The sequence below is a fragment of the Bombina bombina genome, chromosome 7 (genome assembly GCF_027579735.1).
Source record: "Bombina bombina isolate aBomBom1 chromosome 7, aBomBom1.pri, whole genome shotgun sequence".
Classification (NCBI taxonomy): domain Eukaryota; kingdom Metazoa; phylum Chordata; class Amphibia; order Anura; family Bombinatoridae; genus Bombina; species Bombina bombina.
Genome location: NC_069505.1, coordinates 505609132 through 505629717, shown reverse-complemented (window position 1 = coordinate 505629717; position 20586 = coordinate 505609132). Strand labels below are relative to the sequence as shown.

The 20586-nt window shown below is 38.6% G+C and overlaps 1 protein-coding gene across 1 annotated transcript in view; it reads right to left on the bottom strand.

The window, feature by feature from the left end:
* The window catches only part of LOC128666904 (cytochrome P450 2C18), a 241981-nt gene that overhangs the window by 78417 nt on the left and 142978 nt on the right, over nt 1-20586 (bottom strand). The window contains exons 2-5 of the mRNA XM_053721717.1: nt 18300-18465; nt 16738-16887; nt 15985-16145; nt 9946-10122 (exon numbers count right to left, since the gene is read on the bottom strand). Of these exons, the coding sequence (XP_053577692.1) occupies nt 9946-10122; nt 15985-16145; nt 16738-16887; nt 18300-18465 (654 nt within the window). The remainder of the gene's footprint in view (nt 1-9945; nt 10123-15984; nt 16146-16737; nt 16888-18299; nt 18466-20586) is intronic.

Below are 20586 nucleotides of genomic sequence, written 5' to 3'. Positions count from 1 at the left end.
CCGCCGACCCCTATATTGTATTTATTAACCCCTAATCTGCCGCCCCCGCTATCGCTGACCCCTGCATATTATTATTAACCCCTAATCTGCCGCTCCGTACACCGCCGCAACCTATGTTATCCCTATGTACCCCTAATCTGGTGCCCCTAACACCGCCGACCCCTATATTATATTTATTAACCCCTAATCTGCCGCCCCCAACGTCGCCTCCACCTACCTACAATAATTAACCCCTAATCTGCCGACCGGACCGCACCGCTACTCTAATAAATGTATTAACCCCTAAAGCTAAGTCTAACCCTAACACTAACACCCCCCTAAATTAAATATAATTTAAATCTAACGAAATAAATTAATTCTTATTAAATAAATTATTCCTATTTAAAGCTAAATACTTACCTGTAAAATAAATCCTAATATAGCTACAATATAAATTATAATTATATTGTAGCTATTTTAGGATTAATATTTATTTTATAGGCAACTTTGTAATTATTTTAACCAGGTACAATAGCTATTAAATAGTTAATAACTATTTAATAGCTACCTAGTTAAAATAATTACAAAATGACCTGTAAAATCCTAACCTAAGTTACAATTAAACCTAACACTACACTATCAATAAATTAATTAAATACAATACCTACAATTATCTACAATTAAACCTAACACTACACTATCAATAAATTAATTAAATACAATACCTACAAATAAATACAATGGAATAAACTAACTAAAGTACAAAAAATAAAAAAGAACTAAGTTACAAAAAATAAAAAAATATTTACAAACATTAGAAAAATATTACAACAATTTTAAACTAATTACACCTACTCTAAGCCCCCTAATAAAATAACAAAGACCCTCAAAATAAAAAAATGCCCTACCCTATTGTAAAATTAAAATAGAAAAGCTCTTTTACCTTACCAGCCCTTAAAAGGGCCATTTGCGGGGCATGCCCCAAAGAATTCAGCTCTTTTGCCTGGAAAAAAAACATACAATACCCCCCCCCAACATTACAACCCACCACCCACATACCCCTAATCTAACCCAAACCCCCCTTAAATAAACCTAACACTAAGCCCCTGAAGATCTTCCTACCTTATCTTCACCTCGCCGGGTATCAGCGATCCGTCCAGGCTCCGATGTCTTGATCCAAGCCCAAGCGGGGGGCTGAAGACATCCATCCTCCGGTTGAAGTCTTGATCCAAGCGGGCAGAAGAGGACATCCGGACCGGCAAACATCTTCATCCAGGAGGCATCTTCTATGTTCTTCCATCCGATGACGACCGGCTCCATCTTGAAGACCTCCACCGCGGATCCATCCTCTTCTTCCGACGACTAGACGACGAATGAAGGTTCCTTTAAGGGACGTCATCCAAGATGGCGTCCCTCGAATTCCGATTGGCTGATAGGAAAATTCTGATTGGCTGATGGAATCAGCCAATCAGAATCAAGTTCAATCCGATTGGCTGATCCGATCAGCCAATCAGATTGAGCTCGCTTTCTATTGGCTGATTGTAACAGCCAATAGAATGCGAGCTCAATCTGATTGGCTGATTGGATCAGCCAATCGGATTGAACTTGAATCTGATTGGCTGATTCCATCAGCCAATCAGAATTTTCCTACCTAAATTCCGATTGGCTGATAGAATCCTATCAGCCAATCGGAATTCGAGGGACGCCATCTTGGATGACGTCCCTTAAAGGAACCTTCATTCGTCGTCTAGTCGTCGGAAGAAGAGGATGGATCCGCGGTGGAGGTCTTCAAGATTGAGCCGGTCATCATCGGATGGAACAACATAGAAGATGTGGCTTGGATGAAGATGTTTGCCGGTCCGGATGTCCTCTTCTGCCTGGATAGGATGAAGATTTCTTCCCGAAGATGGACTTCTTCATTTGCCGCTTGGATCAAGACTTCAGCCGGAGGATGGACGTCACTCTTTAGCCCCCGCTTGGGCTTGGATGAAGACATTGGAGGCTCTTCTGGACCGATCAGTGAACCCGGTGTGGTGAATACAAGGTAGGGAGATCTTCAGGGGCTTAGTGTTAGGTTTATTTAAGGGGGGTTTGGGTTAGATTAGGGGTATGTGGGTGGTGGGTTGTAATGTTGGGGGGGGTATTGTATGTGTTTTTTTTACAGGCAAAAGAGCTGAATTCTTTGGGGCATGCCCCGCAAATGGCCCTTTTCAGGGCTGGTAAGATAAAAGAGCTTTGAACTTTTTTAATTTAGAATAGGGTAGGGCATTTTTTTATTTTGGGGGGCTTTGTTATTTTATTAGGGGGCTTAGAGTAGGTGTAATTAGTTTAAAATTGTTGTAATATTTTTCTAATGTTTGTAAATATTTTTTTATTTTTTGTACTTTAGTTAGTTTATTTAATTGTATTTATTTGTAGGTATTGTATTTAATTAATTTATTGATAGTGTAGTGTTAGGTTTAATTGTAGATAATTGTAGGTATTGTATTTAATTAATTTTTTGATAGTGTAGTGTTAGGTTTAATTGTAACTTAGGTTAGGATTTATTTTACAGGTCATTTTGTAATTATTTTAACTAGGTAGCTATTAAATAGTAAATAACTATTTAATAGCTATTGTACCTGGTTAAAATAATTACAAAGTTGCCTGTAAAATAAATATTAATCCTAAAATAGCTACAATATAATTATAATTTATATTGTAGCTATATTAGGGTTTATTTTACAGGTAAGTATTTAGCTTTAAATAGGAATAATTTATTTAATAAGAGTTAATTTATTTCGTTAGATTTAAATTATATTTAAGTTAGGGGGGTGTTAGTGTTAGGGTTAGACTTAGCTTTAGGGGTTAATACATTTATTATAGTAGTGGTGTGGTCCGGTCGGCAGATTAGGGGTTAATTATTGTAGGTAGGTGGAGGAGACGATGGGGGCGGCAGATTAGGGGTTAATAAATATAATATAGGGGTCGGCTGTATTAGGGGCAGCAGATTAGGGGTACATAGGTATAATGTAGGTTGCGGCGGTGTACGGAGCGGCAGATTAGGGGTTAAAAAAATATGCAGGTGTCAGCAATAGCGGGGGCGGCAGATTAGGGGTTAATAAATATTATGTAGGTGTCGGCGGTATTAGGGGCAGCAGATTAGGGGTACATAGGTATAACGTAGGTTGCGGCGGTGTACGGAGTGGCAGATTAGGGGTTAATAATAATATGCAGGGGTCAGCGATAGCGGGGGCGGCAGATTAGGGGTTAATAAATATAATATAGGGGTCGGCGGTATTAGGGGCAGCAGATTAGGGGTACATAGGGATAACGTAGGTGGCGGCCGTGTACGGAGCGGCAGATTAGGGGTTAAAAATTTTTAATAGAGTGGCGGCGATGTGGGGGGACCTTGGTTTAGGGGTACATAGGTAGTTTATGGGTGTTAGTGTACTTTAGAGCACAGTAGTTAAGAGCTATATAAACCGGCGTTAGCCCAGAAAGCTCTTAACTACTGACTTTTTTTCTGCGGCTGGAGTTTTGTCGTTAGATTTCTAACGCTCACTTCAGCCACGACTCTAAATACCGGCGTTAGAAAGATCCCATTGAAAAGATAGGATACGCAAATGGCGTAGGGGGATCTGCGGTATGGAAAAGTCACGGCTGCAAAGTGAGCGTTAGACCCTTTAATGACTGACTCTAAAAACCAGCGGTAGCCCAAAACCAGCGTTAGGAGCCTCTAACGCTGGTTTTGACGGCTACCGCCAAACTCTAAATCTAGCCGTTTATTTTTAATCTCTCCCTCCCTCCCTAGTGACTCTTGCGTGGAGTTCCACATCTTGGGTATTGCTATCCCATACGTCACTAGCTGATGGACTCTTGCCAATTACATGAAAGAAAACATAATTTATGTAAGAACTTACCCGATAAATTCATCTCTTTCATATTGGCAAGAGTCCATGAGGCCCACCCTTTTTATGGTGGTTATGATTTTTTGTATAAAGCACAATTATTTCCAAATTCCTTTGCTGATGCTTTTTACTCCTTTCTTTATCACTCCACTGCTTGGCTATTCGTTAAACTGAATTGTGGGTGTGGTGAGGGGTGTATTTATAGGCATTTTGAGGTTTGGGAAACTTTGCCCCTCCTGGTAGGATTGTATATCCCATACGTTACTAGCTCATGGGCTCTTGCCAATATGAAAGGAATTAATTTATCAGGTAAGTTCTTACATAAATTATGTTTTTAAACAACTTTCCACTATACTTCTACTATCAAATTTGCTTTATTCTCTTGTTACCCTTTGTTGAAGAAGCAGCAATGCAAAGTTGAGTGCATTGGGTTAACCAATACCATGAGGCATATATGAGCAGACACCAATCTACCTAGGTATGCTTTAAAACAAAGAATATCAAGAGAACAAAACAAAATAAATAGAAGTAAATTTGGAAATTGTATTTTATGTTGCTTTAAGGTTTTTTTTAGCCCGGTTATAGCATAGTCCTGCCATGCTGTTTTAACCCTTTACTATGAAAATGACAAAAAATGGAAAAGCCTTTTTTTGTTATCATAACAATTTACAATCTTTCGGAGTTAGAAACAGCGGCGCTTCAATCTTTTTTTCTCACAACGGCACCCTGAATTAGCGATAATGGATCTTAGTTATGGAAAACCAAGATATGTTAATGGAGTCCATGTATGTGTTTTGAAATTGGATAGAGTGGTCTTTCTGAAGAATCTGAATGAAGTGTCTATGTGCACATGATGGGTATACTGGACCTGTTTGTGCAATGATTTTTTAAAACCTTTAGGGCTAGATAACAAGTGGAACGCAAATTAATCCCATTAAAAAGGTGACCCTTTTAACACAAGCAATTTTATTCCTGAATTCTGTTTCTATCCAGAAATGTATCCGAACCATTTTTAAATTGATCTAATGTATTGGCATTCACTACCTCCTTTGGTAATGAGTTCCACAATTTGATTGCTCTCACAGTGAAAAAACATTTACATTGCAGGAGATTAAATCTTCTTTCCTCCAGCCTTAAATTGTGACCTCTTGTCACAAGCAATTTTCTTGGAATAAACAGAGCTTCTGCCATCTCTGTATATGGTCCTTGAACATATTTATATAGAGTAATCATGTCACCTCTCAAGCGCCTTTTTTATAGAGACCTCTCCTCATAGCTTAAATTCTCCATTCCCCTTATTGGATTTGTTTCCCTTCTCTGAACTTTTTTTTAGGTCTGCATTATATTTTTTGATATCGGTCACCAGAACTGCACTTCATACTCAAGGTGAGGTCTTACCAGGGCTTTATATATTGACAGAATTATGCTTTCCTCTCTTGAATCAATGCCTCTTTTAATACATGCTAGTATCTTATTAGCCTTAAAAGCCGTTGCCCTGCATTGTGCACCCATCGTTAGCTTGGTATCTATTACTACTCCCAAATCCCTTTCCTCCTGTGTTTGGCTAAGTTGTGTCCCCTTTAAATAATAGGTTGCCTGCTTATTTTTACTTTCAAAATGTAGAACTTTGCATTTTCCTTTATTAAATTTAATTTTCCATTTACCTCCCCATTCTTCTAATTTTTGCAGATCCCCTTGTAATGCAAGTTCATCCTGCTCTGACCTAATGACCTTAAACAACTTTGTATCATCTGCAAAAATAGAGATGTCGCTATTTAATCCTTGTTCTAAGTCATTAATAAAAAATATTAAAGAGAACAGGGCACAGTACTGATAACTGGGGGACTCCACTGATTACCTTTGTCCAATCTGAGTATCATCCATTTACTACTTCTCGTTGCTCCCTCTCTTTTATCCAGTTATTTATCCATGAGCTAACATTTTCAGCTATTCCCACTCCCTTAATTTTGTGCATTAATCTCTCATGTAGCACTGTATCAAATGCCTTTGCAAAATCTAAGTATATCACATCAAATGCTTCCCCTTTATCTATATTTTTACCTACTTCCTCATAGAATCTAATTAGATTAGTTTGACATGATCTATTTCTCATTAAAACATGCTGATTTGAACTCATAATCTTTTTTACACAAATATGATCATTAATATAATCCCTTATAATCCCTTCAAGTATCTTCCCCACTATTGATGTCAGACTAACTGGTCTATAGCTTCCTGGATCAGCCCTGCTTCCCTTTTTGAAGAGTGGCACCACATCAGCTTTACGCCAATCCTGGGGTCCTATGCCTGAGGATAATCAGTCTTGAAAAATTAACCCCTTAAGGACAAGGCCATTTTTCAATTTCTTTCCCTTAAGTACCAGGGCTATTTTTACATTTCTGCTGTGTTTGTGTTTAGCTGTAATTTTCCTCTTACTCATTTACTGTACCCATACATATTATATACAGTTTTTCTCGCCATTAAATGGACTTTCTAGAGATACCATTATTTTCATCATATCTTATAATTTACTATAAAAAAATTATAAAATATGAGGAAAAAGTGGAAAAAAACACACTTTTTCTAACTTTGACCCCCAAACTCTGTTACAAATCTACAACCACCAAAAAACACCCATGCTAAATAGTTTCTAAATTTTGTCCTGAGTTTAGAAATACCCAATGTTTACATGTTCTTTGCTTTTTTTGCAAGTTAGAGGGCAATAAATACAAGTAGCACTTTGCTATTTCCAAACCACTTTTTTTCAAAATTAGCGCTAGTTACATTGGGACACTGATATCTTTCAGGAATCCCTGAATATCCCTTGACATGTATATATTTTTTTTAGCAGACATCCCAAAGTATTGATCTAGGCCCATTTTGGTATATTTCATGCCACCCTTTCACCGCCAAATGAGATCAAATAAAAAAAATTGTTCACTTTTTCACAAATTGTTTCACAAACTTTAGGTTTCTCACTGAAATTATTTACAAACAACTTGTGCAATTATGGCATAAATGGTTGTAAACACTTCTCTGGGATCCCCTTTGTTCAGAAACAGCAGTTATATGGCTTTGGCGTTGCTTTTTGGTAATTAGAAGGCCGCTAAAGACTGATTAGGATAATCAGTCTTGAAAAATTAACCCCTTAAGGACAAGGCCATTTTTCAATTTCTTTCCCTTAAGTACCAGGGCTATTTTTACATTTCTGCGGTGTTTGTGTTTAGCTGTAATTTTCCTCTTACTCATTTACTGTACCCATACATATTATATACAGTTTTTCTCGCCATTAAATTGACTTTCTAGAGATACCATTATTTTCATCATCTTATAATTTACTATAAAAAAATTATAAAATATGAGGAAAAAATGGAAAAAAACACACTTTTTCTAACTTTGACCCCCAAACTCTGTTACAAATCTACAACCACCAAAAAACACCCATGCTAAATAGTTTCTAAATTTTGTCCTGAGTTTAGAAATACCCAATGTTTACATGTTCTTTGCTTTTTTTGCAAGTTAGAGGGCAATAAATAAAAGTAGCACTTTGCTATTTCCAAACCACTTTTCTCCAACATAGGTGTGTCCGGTCCACAGGGATCATGTGACCAGCTTTGCTGGGCTCTTTGCCATTTCCTGTTGGGGAAGAGAATATCCCACAAGTAAGGATGACGCCGTGGACCGGACACACCGTTGGAGAAAGTAATTTATCAGGTAAGCATAAATTCTGTTTTTTTCAAAATTAGCGCTAGTTACATTGGGACACTGATATCTTTCAGGAATCCCTGAATATCCCTTGACATGTATATTTTTTTAGCAGACATCCCAAAGTATTGATCTAGGCCCATTTTGGTATATTTCATGCCACCCTTTCACCGCCAAATGAGATCAAATAAAAAAAATTGTTCTCTTTTTCACAAATTGTTTCACAAACTTTAGGTTTCTCACTGAAATTATTTACAAACAACTTGTGCAATTATGGCATAAATGGTTATAAACACTTCTCTGGGATCCCCTTTGTTCAGAAATAGCAGTTATATGGCTTTGGCATTGCTTTTTGGTAATTAGAAGGCCGCTAAATACCGCTGCGCACCACACGTGTATTATGCCCAGCAGTGAAGGGGTTAATTAGGGAGCATGTAGGGAGCTTCTATGGTTAATTTTAGCTTTAGTGTAGTGTAGTAGACAACCCCAAGTATTGATCTAGGCTCATCTTGGTATATTTCATGCCACCATTTCACCGCCAAATGAGATCAAATGAAAAAAAACGTTACATTTTTTAAAATTTTAGGTTTCTCACTGAAATTATTTACAAACAGCTTGTGCAATTATGGCACAAATGGTTGTAAAAGCTTCTCTGTGACCACCTTTGTTCAGAAATAGCAGACATATATGGCTTTGGCGTTGCTTCTTGGTAATTAGAAGGCCGCTAAATGCAGCTGCGCACCACACGTGTATTATGCCCAGCAGTGAAGGGGTTAATTAGGGAGCTTGTAGGGAGCTTGCAGGGTTAATTTTAGCTTTAATGTAGAGATCAGCCTCCCACCTGACATATCACACCCCCTGATCCCTCCCAAATAGCTCTCTTCCCTCCCCCACCCCACAATTGTCCCCGCCATCTTAAGTACTGGCAGAAAGTCTGCCAGTACTAAAATAAAAGGTAATTAAAAAAAAATATATTTTTGTTTTGCATATTTACATATGCTAATGTTTAGGATCCCCCCTTAGCCCCCAACATCCCTGATCCCCCCCTCAAACACCTCTCTAACCCTCCCCCTCTAACGTATTGTTAGCCATCTTGGGTACTGGCAGCTGTCTGCCAGTACCCAGTTTACAATAAAATATATTTTTGTATTTTTTTTATAATTTTTCTGTAGTGTAGCTTGCCCCCCACCTCCCTCCCTCCGAAATCCCTTAGATCATTTTATTATTTTTTTTTTTTCCCCCACTTTCTGTTCACATTTTTTCCGCAATGTAGCGCTTCCCACCCGCTCCCTATCTGTTCCCGGCTCCCGTGCGTGCGCCCCGGTGATCCCGCCCCCCTCCACATCACACGGCCCATCGATGGCCGCCCACCCGCCTCCCAGACTGGCTCCCACCCACCAACGATACCGGCCATCGATGTCCGGTGCAGAGAGGGCCACAGAGTGGCTCTCTCTGCATCGGATGGCCAAGGAGAGTTATTGCAGGATGCCTCGATGTCGAGGCATCACTGCAATAACCGGAAAGCGGCTGGAAGCGATAAGGATCGCTTCTAGCCGCTTTAAACCCTAATGTCGTACAGGGTACGTCGCTGGTCTTTAAAGACCAGGTTGTGTGCGACGTACCCTGTACGACATGCGTCGTTAAGCGGTTAAGAGTAGAGGTTTGTCTATAACAGTGCTAAGTTCCTGTCAATTTCTTGGGTGTATTCCATCTGGGCCTGGAGTTTTATTTATCTTAATATTATCCATTGTTTTCCTGTTATCCTCTAGAGATAACCCCGTTAATGTTACAGGCTTGCATTTTCTAGTTTGTTTCAAAGTATCGTCCATTGGTTCCTCTCTTGTGTATACTGAAGAAAAAGAACTTGTTTAGTATCTCAGCCTTCTCCCTGTCACATATTACACATATTAACACATACATATATATTATATTCATATACATACTTTTTATATTTGCAGCCCATCTCTGCACTACTTACCCCCTTCACTGCGCTAGGTTCTGTGCCGTGTCTGACAGCATGAGAATGAGGCTCCCATTGGAGCCTATAGAAGTGCGCTTTCGTGAGCGCAATCCTTTCGTGCAATGCGAACCCAAGCCTGCGCACGTATTGCACCTCACTTGCAATACCAGCGTACATTTGCATGGGCTGGTATTATTCCGTTGAGCGCTAATATCACTTTCGCGGGAAGTGATGGTTTGTGCTTAACTTGTAATCTGGCCCACAATTAGAAAGACCGAAATAAACCCCATTAGTTTGAAACCCCTTAGCATTGTTGATATTTCTATCATAGAATCTTGGGTAACTTTGCTGAAGAGGGTTCACATGTGCTTTACTTGACTTGTGTGATGTCCTTTGTTTACTTTGACTCACCTGCTCCATCTTGATGAGAAAACAGTCAATGAAATCTCTGGGAGAGCTCATATCTAAAGTCTCCTTGTGGTGTTTGATTCTTTCAGTAATAAATTCCTGAATGCTATCGACTGCGTGGAAGAGTTTGTTGTGCGGCCCTGGCAACTTGCCAACCACTTTTGGATAGACATTATACATCTGGGGAAAAAATAGCAGACATAAGTAACCAGGGATTTCCATGTAGGAGCAATATGACCTGATGACTAGGGTGAATATTTTGCAACATTCGGAAAAATGAAACAAATCGTAACACATTAGTTTGTTTCGAATTTTGAATGTTTGTACAACATTCTAACATCCGTTTAATGTAATATTTTTTTTAATGCTGTTTTTAAATGTAATATTCTATTCAAAATTTTCTAATAATTCGATTTTGCAATAATAATGCAATATTTGAATAAAAAAATAAAAAAAAATTAAAGGGACATAAACCCCTAAAATTTTCTTTCATGATTCAGATAGAGAATACAATTTTAGAAAAGTTTTCTATTAATTTCTTTTATCAAATTTGCTTTGTTCTCATGTTAAACTTTTTTGAAGAGATATGGTAGAGTGCACATGCCTGCAGCACTATGTGGCAGCAGTTTTGCAACAATGTTATACATCAGCATGAGCACTAGATGGCAGCACTATTTCCAGTCATAGTGCTTCAGACATGTCACACTACCATATCTCTTCAACAAAGAATAACATGAGAACAAAGAAACATTTCTATTTGATAATAGAAGTTAATCTAAAGTTTTTTTTTAAATTGTATTCTCTATCTGAATCATGAAAGAACATTTTTGGGTTTCATGTCCCTTTAAATGTAATATTCAAATTATGCAATATTCAAAATAGAAAAATTCCCTACCACATGAACTATTGAACTCAAATTTTACATTCAAAATTTCGAATGTGGATTTTCGATTCCAAAACAAAAGTAAAATTTGAAAACCGGAAATAACATTCGATTACCTAACTCACGGCTAGATTTAGAGTTTGGCGGTAGCCGTCAAAACCAGCGTTAGAGGCTCCTAACGCTGGTTTTGGGCTACCGCTGGTATTTAGAGTCAGTCAGGAAAGGGTCTAACGCTCACTTTACAGCCGCGACTTTTCCATACCGCAGATCCCCCTACGCCATTTGCGTATCCTATCTTTTCAATGGGATCTTTCTAACGCTGGTATTTAGAGTCTTGGCTGAAGTGAGCGTCAGAAATCTAACGACAAAACTCCAGCCGCAGAAAAAAGTCAGTAGTTAAGAGCTTTCTGGGCTAACGCCGGTTTATAAAGCTCTTAACTACTGTGCTCTAAAGTACACTAACACCCATAAACTACCTATGTACCCCTAAACCGAGGTCCCCCCACAAAAATGTTTTAACCCCTAATCTGCCGACCGCACACCGCCGCCACCTACGTTATCCCTATGTACCCCTAATCTGCTGCCCCTAATACTGCCGACCCCTATATTTTATTTATTAACCCCTAATCTGCCGCCCCCGCTATCGCTGACCCCTGCATATTATTATTAACCCCTAATCTGCTGCTCCGTACACCGCCGCAACCTAAGTTATCCCTATGTACCCCTAATCTGCTGCCCCTAACACCGCCGACCTCTATATTATATTTATTAACCCCTAATCTGCTGCCCCCAACGTCGCCACCACCTACCTACAATAATTAACCCCTAATCTGCCGACCGGATCTCACCGCTACTCTAATAAATGTATTAACCCCTAAAGCTAAGTCTAACCCTAACACTAACACCCCCCTAAGTTAAATATAATTTAAATCTAACGAAATAAATTAACTCTTATTAAATAAATTATTCCTATTTAAATCTAAATACTTAGATGTAAAAAAAACCCTAATATAGCTACAATATAAATTATAATTATATTGTAGCTATTTTAGGATTAATATTTATTTGCAGGCAACTTTGTAATTATATTAACTAGGTACAATAGCTATTAAATAGTTAATAACTATTTAATAGTTACCTAGTTAAAATAATTACAAAATTACCTGTAAAATAAATCCTAACCTAAGTTACAATTAAACCTAACACTACACTATCAATAAATTAATTAAATAAACTACCTACAATGATCTACAATTAAACCTAACACTACACTATCAATAAATTAATTAAATACAATACCTACAATTAAATACAATTAAATAAACTAACTAAAGTACAAAAAATAAAAAAGAACTAAGTTACAAAAAATAAAAAAATATTTACAAACATTAGAAAAATATTACAACAATTTTAAACTAATTACATCTACTCTAAGCCCCCTAATAAAATAACAAAGCCCCCCAAAATAAAAAAATGCCCTACCCTATTCTAAAATACAAATTGAAAAGCTCTTTTACCTTACCAGCCCTTAAAAGGGCCATTTGCGGGGCATGCCCCAAAGAATTCAGCTCTTTTGCCTGGAAAAAAAACATACAATACCCCCCCCCCAACATTACAACCCACCACCCACATACCCATAATCTAACCCAAACCCCCCTTAAATAAACCTAACACTAAGCCCCTGAAGATCTTCCTACCTTATCTTCACCACACCGGGTATCAGCGATCCGTCCAGGCTCCGATGTCTTGATCCAAGCCCAAGCGGGGGGCTGAAGACATCCATCCTCCGGCTGAAGTCTTGATCCAAGCGGGCAGAAGAGGACATCCGGACCGGCAAACATCTTCATCCAAGCCGCATCTTCTATGTTCTTCCATCCAATGACGACCGGCTGATCTTCAAGACCTCCACCGCGGATCCATCCTCTTCTTCCGACGACTAGACGACGAATGAAGGTTCCTTTAAGGGATGTCATCCAAGATGGGGTCCCTCGAATTCCGATTGGCTGATAGGATTCTATCAGCCAATCGGAATTAAGGTAGGAAAATTCTGATTGGCTGATGGAATCAGCCAATCAGATTCAAGTTCAATCCGATTGGCTGATCCAATCAGCCAATCAGATTGAGATCGCATTCTATTGGCTGTTCCGATCAGGATGGATCCGCGGTGGAGGTCTTGAAGATCAGCCGGTCGTCATCGGATGGAAGAACATAGAAGATGCGGCTTGGATGAAGATGTTTGCCGGTCCGGATGTCCTCTTCTGCCCGCTTGGATCAAGACTTCAGCCGGAGGATGGATGTCTTCAGCCCCCCGCTTGGGCTTGGATCAAGACATCGGAGGCTCTTCTGTATCGATCGGTGAACCCGGCGTGGTGAAGACAAGGTAGGGAGATCTTCAGGGGCTTAGTGTTAGGTTTATTTAAGGGGGGTTTGGGTTAGATTAGGGGTATGTGGGTGGTGGGTTGTAATGTTGGGGGGGGGGGTATTGTATGTTTTTTTGTACAGGCAAAAGAGCTGAATTCTTTGGGGCATGCCCCGCAAAGGGCCCTTTTCAGGGCTGGTAAGGTAAAAGAGCTTTTCTATTTTAATTTTAGAATAGGGTAGGGCATTTTTTTTATTTTGGGGGTCTTTGTTATTTTATTAGGGGGCTTAGAGTAGGTGTAATTAGTTTAAAATTGTTGTAATATTTTTCTAATGTTTGTAAATATTTTTTTATTTTTTGTAACTTAGTTCTTTTTTATCTTTTGTACTTTAGTTAGTTTATTTCATTGTATTTATTTGTAGGTATTGTATTTAATTAATTTATTGATAGTGTAGTGTTAGGTTTAATTGTAGATAATTGTAGGTAGTTTATTTAATTTATTTATTGATAGTGTAGTGTTAGGTTTAATTGTAGGTATTTTATTTAATTAATTTATTGATAGTGTAGTGTTAGGTTTAATTGTAACTTAGGTTAGGATTTATTTTACAGGTAATTTTGTAATTATTTTAACTAGGTAACTATTAAATAGTTATTAACTATTTAATAGCTATTGTACCTGGTTAAAATAATTAAAAAGTTGCCTGTAAAATAAATATTAATCCTAAAATAGCTACAATATAATTATAATTTATATTGTAGCTATATTAGGGTTTATTTTACAGGTAAGTATTTAGCTTTAAATAGGAATAATTTATTTAATAAGAGTTAATTTATTTCGTTAGATTTAAATTATATTTAATTTAGGGGGGTGTTAGTGTTAGGGTTAGACTTAGCTTTAGGGGTTAATACATTTATTAGAGTAGCGGTGAGATCCGGTCGGCAGATTAGGGGTTAATTATTGTAGGTAGGTGGAGGCAACGTTGGGGGCGGCAGATTAGGGGTTAATAAATATAATATAGGGGTCGGCGGTGTTAGGGGCAGCAGATTAGGGGTACATAGGTATAATATAGGTTGCGGCGGTGTACGGAGCGGCAGATTAGGGGTTAATAATAATATGCAGGGGTCAGCGATAGCGGGGGCGTCAGATTAGAGGTTAATAAGTGTAAGGTTAGGGGTGTTTAGACTCGGGGTACATGTTAGGGTGTTAGGTGCAGACTTAGGAAGTGTTTCCCCATAGGAAACAATGGGGCTGCGTTAGGAGCTTAACGCTGCTTTTTTGCAGGTGTTAGGTTTTTTTTCAGCTCAAACTGCCCCATTGTTTTCTATGGGGGAATTGTGCACGAGCACGTTTTTGAAGCTGGCCGCGTCCGTAAGCAACGCTGGTATAGAGAGTTGCAGTGGCGGTAAATATGCTCTACGCTCCCTTTTTTGGAGCCTAACGCAGCCATTCTGTGAACTCTAAATACCAGCGGTATTTAAAAGGTGCGGGGGAAAAAAAGCATGCGTAGCTAACGCACCCCTTTGGCCGCAGAACTCTAAATCTAGCCGTAAGTGTCTAAAGGACTATTTATTCTACCAAACAAATTACACTTTCCGCACATTCGCCCATCACTAGTAATGAAAAAGACACTAGGGAGGTTGCTGAAAGTATTGGTTGTAAAGAAGAGACCATGTTCAACTTCATTAAACATCTCTTTATCTTCTGTTAATGGAGGTTCTTTCAATTAAAGGGACATGAAACCCAACATTTTTCTTTTATGATAGAACATACAATTTTAAACAACTTTCTATTTGACTTCTGTTATCAAACCTTACCACCTCAATGGAAACTAGGACTTTGTAAGGGCTAGTTTCCATTGAGGTGGTAACAGTTTGGAAACTGGCGGTAACATGAAGATTCTCCATAGTTTTAATGGAGATAAATATTTTTATCTTCAATGGAAACTAGACCTATTGAAGATAATGGAAATGGAAACTAGACCTATGTTTTTAACAAAGAATACCAAGAAAATGAAGCACTTTAAAAAATAGGATTAATCTAGAAAGTTGTTTTATGTTATAGGTTATTTTCCCTTTAATATTGTTTGAAATCCTTCATATTGTTGTTTTTTTGTTGTTGTTGTAAGTTTTGCTTACATTTTATACACCCAAGACACAAATTGTTTAAAATAGTTGTGAATCTTAAGGGTTTTAAAGGGTTAAGAGAGCTGAGATTGAGTTAAATACTAAGATAGTAATTTAAAATGATAAATCGTGTATATATACAGTCTTCCAGTATGTAGTTTTGGGCTTTTTTTATAAATTATTTTATTATTATTAGGGATTTATTTTTGTGTGTATTTTATCTTTTTCCGTATTGTAGGCATCCTCCTCACCCTGCCCACCTCTCCTCTTCATACAATCACACATTTTTTAAAATTTTCTTTAGTGCAGGGACACATTTTCCACCGCCAACTGAAGACATTATTTCTGTAGTGTAGAGACATATCTATACCTCTCCCCTCCCAAGATAATTTGCTGTGTAGGGACCCCTCCCCCACCCACACTTCTCTTTCCTCCCCTCCCTCTGTGTCACTGTCCACATTAATTAGCGATCTGACTTCAAAGCTGACAGTGGGGACATCAACATACGCCACAGTGTTGGGCGTAGGTACTACGTCAACACAGTGCGCTTGGCAACGTACTGTGTGACGTGGTACCTACATCCAAAAGGTGCATGAGATTAAAGGATCAGTCCTATGTTGAGCAGTGAACTAATGACACTAATGTATCAGTAATATAATATACATTTCATATTTACCTGACCCCAGATAGAACTGAATCCTCTGAAAGTCTCATGTAGAAAATTTAGAAGCTTGAGAAATTCCTTGTCTTCATATTCAAACCGATCTCCAAAGACCACTGAGCAGATGACATTGGAGACAGCCTTACTGAAATAGAATGTGGGGTCCACAGGCTGAGCTGAGGAGTACGGTTTTTACAATTAACAAAATGGAAAGATATACAATTTTACCTTACCTATCTATCTCCATGCCAGTCTATCTTTCCAATTCTATCCAATTAAAAATTAAAAAGTTAATCTCCTGTATATCGTTTGTTAGATCTTTCACTGTGCTATCTTCAATAACAATTGCTATTTAATTCAGTATCATATAACTGATGCCTATTGATGTAAGAAGTAGGGTTATCAGTGCACATACATTGGGCTAGAATACGAGTGGAGCGTTAACTGTTGCACATTTCGGAAGTAGCTTGCGTATTATGAGTTGAAAGTAAATGCGCTCGCTTGAGCCCAATTGAATTTAATGTGCGTCGGGTTTGCGTGACTTCATAGCTCTGCTTAACTATTATGCGAGACAAAAAATTTGTTGTGCAACGATTTTAGTTTCAACTTATAATAAGTGTGCTACCAGAAGCACGCAAAAAAAACCCGTACTACTGGCAAAGTAAACGCGCGAAGCGGAACGCTAATTTGCGTTCCAATAATAATTTAGCCCACAGTCAGAGAAGCATGTGTTACATAATTAAGTAAATGTGAAATGTTTGTACTTACTGTTTGTCTTTCTGAATTCTTCTGTAAGAAACTGGGCCTCTTCCTGGATCCTTTCTTCAATACTCCTCTTTCCCATTCCAAAATTTCTTAGCGTCATCAAGGCAAACCGTCTCATTTGCTTCCAGCGTTCTCCATTACTTGCAACAACTCCTGATATTGCATATTGAGGGAGATCGTTAGTACTAAATTCTATAAGCCAGAGGACTCATTTACAATGTGATTTTAGCTATTTCTGTAGAACAAGATGTCTATGTCCTTCTGCTTAATAATATACAATAAACTAATCTAAACTATGGTATATTAAAGAGGCATAATAGATCAAAAAGAAAATGCTCTACTGTTTTAAATATATTCAAGAAAAGTTGCAATAATAAAATACTCTATGGGCTCCATTCAGAGGCCCATTATTCCAGGCTTGCCTGAAACGGAAGTTAAAAAGCAGATGTCCTAAAACCGCTGCTCCTTAACTTCTCATCCATGATTTAGATGATTGACAGCCCCTGTTAGTGGCCGATTGGCCACCAGTGAGCAGGGTTTGGTATTGCACAAGCATTTCTGGTGAAATGCTTGTGCAATGATAAATGCGGACAGCGAATCATGTCCACTGGACACCTTATTAAATCTAGCCCTATGTGTTTAATTGTTTAACACCTGAAAATGAAGAGCTGTGGAATATGGAGTCTGCCCCCCCCCCTGCAGGGTGCCGCAGTAATACAGGAGGGAGCCATGTTACATCGGGTGTGTCCATCTCCCTTCAGGGTGAAATAAACAGGAGTGAGCTATGGGACATGGGGTCTGTCTTTCCCCCTGAAAAGTTTAAACAGTGCCACAGACAGGAGGGAGCTATGAGACATGGAGTATGTTCCTCCCCTACAGGTTGGCACAGTGACACAGACAGGAGGGAGCTATGAGACGTGGAGTATGTCCCTCCCCTGCAGGTTGGCACAGTGACACAGACAGGAGGGAGCTATGAGGAATAGAGTCTGCCACTATCATGCAGGTTGGCACAGTGACACAGACAGAAGGGAGCTATGAGGAATGGAGTCTGGCACTACCCTGCAGGGTGACACAGTGACACAGACAGGAGGGAGCTATGAGGAATGGAGTCTGCCACTACCCTGCAGGGTGACACAGTGAACCAGACAGGATGGAGCTATGAGACGTGTAGTATGTCCCTCCCCTGCAGGTTGGCACAGTGACACAGGAGGGAGCTATAAGGAATGGAGTCCGTCACTACCCTGCAGGGTGACACAGTGACACAGACAGGATGGAGCTATGAGACGTGGAGTATGTCCCTCCCCTGCAGGTTGGCACAGTGACACAGGCAGGAGGGAGCTATGAGGAATGGAGACTGCCACTATCATGTAGGGTGACACAGACAGGATGGGGCTATGAGACGGGGAGTATGTCCCTCCCCTGCAGGGTGAAACAGTCATAGGGAGCTATGAGGAATGGAGTGCCACTACCCTGTAGGGTGACACAGTAGCAAAGACAGGAAGGAGCTATGGGACATGTTTTTTTCCTGCAGGGTGACACAGTGACAATTTAATTTTTATTCTTACCGTGGCCTCCAGAGCTTATCCTATCAAGGAGCGGCATATGTCCACGAGCAGCAAAATCATCCCCACGATCATTAAGTGCTTCCTTCACCGCATCACAGCTGCAAAGCACCACAACTGGCTCCATGCCCATGTAAATGGTGTATACTGGACCATATATCTTGCTGAACTATAGATAAGAGAGAAAACAACATCTCGATATCATTGGGTTTCTATACCTCCTAACATTTCCTGTAAGCTTTCTGGGACAGGACAAGTGTGGGGGGACTTGTGGGCAGTGAGACACTGTTGTTTTCTTGGGGTGCAGCTGGAACACCAGGGTGTGGGTGTGCCAAGAGTGGTGTCTGGCATGTTATGGGCAAGGATGAGTAAAACTGGGCAGTGTTTGGGGTGGGGCCTGAGCATTTGCTATAAAGTCATACCTTTGTCCTGAGAGGGCGGAAGCTACAGGGAGGACAGTGGGCAACCTATCATGATCTAAAATACTAGATAGAGATCTATGAATTAGTAGGAATAATTTTGAACTGTGCTTCCGGTAGTCATTTTTTAACTTTTAGCATAGCCTTAAAAGGACATGAAACGTTTAGCATAGCCTTAAAAGGAGATTAAACTTTTAGCATAGCCTTAAAAGGAGATGAAACGTTTAGCATAGCCTTAAAAGGAGATTAAACGTTTAGCATAGCCTTAAAAGGACATGAAACGTTTAGCATAGCCTTAAAAGGAGATTAAACATTTAGCATAGCCTTAAAAGGAAATGAAACTTTTAGCATAGCCTTAAAAGGAGATGAAACTTTTAGCATAGCCTTAAAAGGAGATGAAACTTTTAGCATAGCCTTAAAAGGAGATTAAACTTTTAGCATAGCCTTAAAAGGAGATGAAACTTTTAGCATAGCCTTAAAAGGAGATTAAACTTTTAGCATAGCCTTAAAAGGACATGAAACGTTTAGCATAGCCTTAAAAGGACATGAAACGTTTAGCATAGCCTTAAAAGGAAATGAAACTTTTAGCATAGCCTTAAAAGGAGATGAAACTTTTAGCATAGCCTTAAAAGGAGATGAAACTTTTAGCATAGCCTTAAAAGGAGATGAAACTTTTAGCATAGCCTTAAAAGGACATGAAACGTTTAGCATAGCCTTAAAAGGAGATTAAACTTTTAGCATAGCCTTAAAAGGACATGAAACGTTTAGCATAGCCTTAAAAGGACATGAAACGTTTAGCATAGCCTTAAAAGGAGATGAAACTTTTAGCCTAGCCTTAAAAGGAGATGAAACTTTTAGCATAGCCTTAAAAGGACAAGAAACGTTTAGCATAACCTTAAAAGGAGATTAAACTTTTAGCATAGCCTTAAAAGGACATGAAACGTTTAGCATAGCCTTAAAAGGAGATTAAAATTTTAGCATAGCCTTAAAAGGACATGAAACGTTTAGCATAGCCTTAAAAGGAGATGAAACATTTAGCATAGCCTTAAAAGGAGATGAAACTTTTAGCATAGCCTTAAAAGGAGATGAAACTTTTAGCATAGCCTTAAAAGGAGATGAAACTTTTAGCATAGCCTTAAAAGGAGATGAAACTTTTAGCATAGCCTTAAAAGGAGATGAAACTTTTAGCATAGCCTTAAAAGGAGATGAAACTTTTAGCATAGCCTTAAAAGGACAAGAAACGTTTAGCATAACCTTAAAAGGAGATTAAACTTTTAGCATAGCCTTAAAAGGACATGAAATGTTTAGCATAGCCTTTAAAGGAGATTAAACTTTTAGCATAGCCTTAAAAGGACATGAAACGTTTAGCATAGCCTTTAAAGGAGATTAAACTTTTAGCATAGCCTTAAAAGGAGATTAATCTTTTAGCATAGCCTTAAAAGATTAAACTTTTAGCATAGCCTTAAAAGGACATGAAACGTTTAGCATAGCCTTAAAAGGACATGAAAAGTTTAGCATAGCCTTAAATGGAGATTAAACTTTTAGCATAGCCTTAAAAGGAGATTAAACTTTTAGCATAGCCTTAAAAGGAGATGAAACTTTTAGCATAGCCTTAAAAGGAGATGAAACTTTTAGCATAGCCTTAAAAGGAGATGAAACTTTTAGCATAGCCTTAAAAGGAGATGAAACTTTTAGCATAGCCTTAAAAGGAGATGAAACTTTTAGCATAGCCTTAAAAGGACAAGAAACGTTTAGCATAACCTTAAAAGGAGATTAAACTTTTAGCATAGCCTTAAAAGGACATGAAACGTTTAGCATAGCCTTAAAAGGAGATTAAACTTTTAGCATAGCCTTAAAAGGACATGAAACGT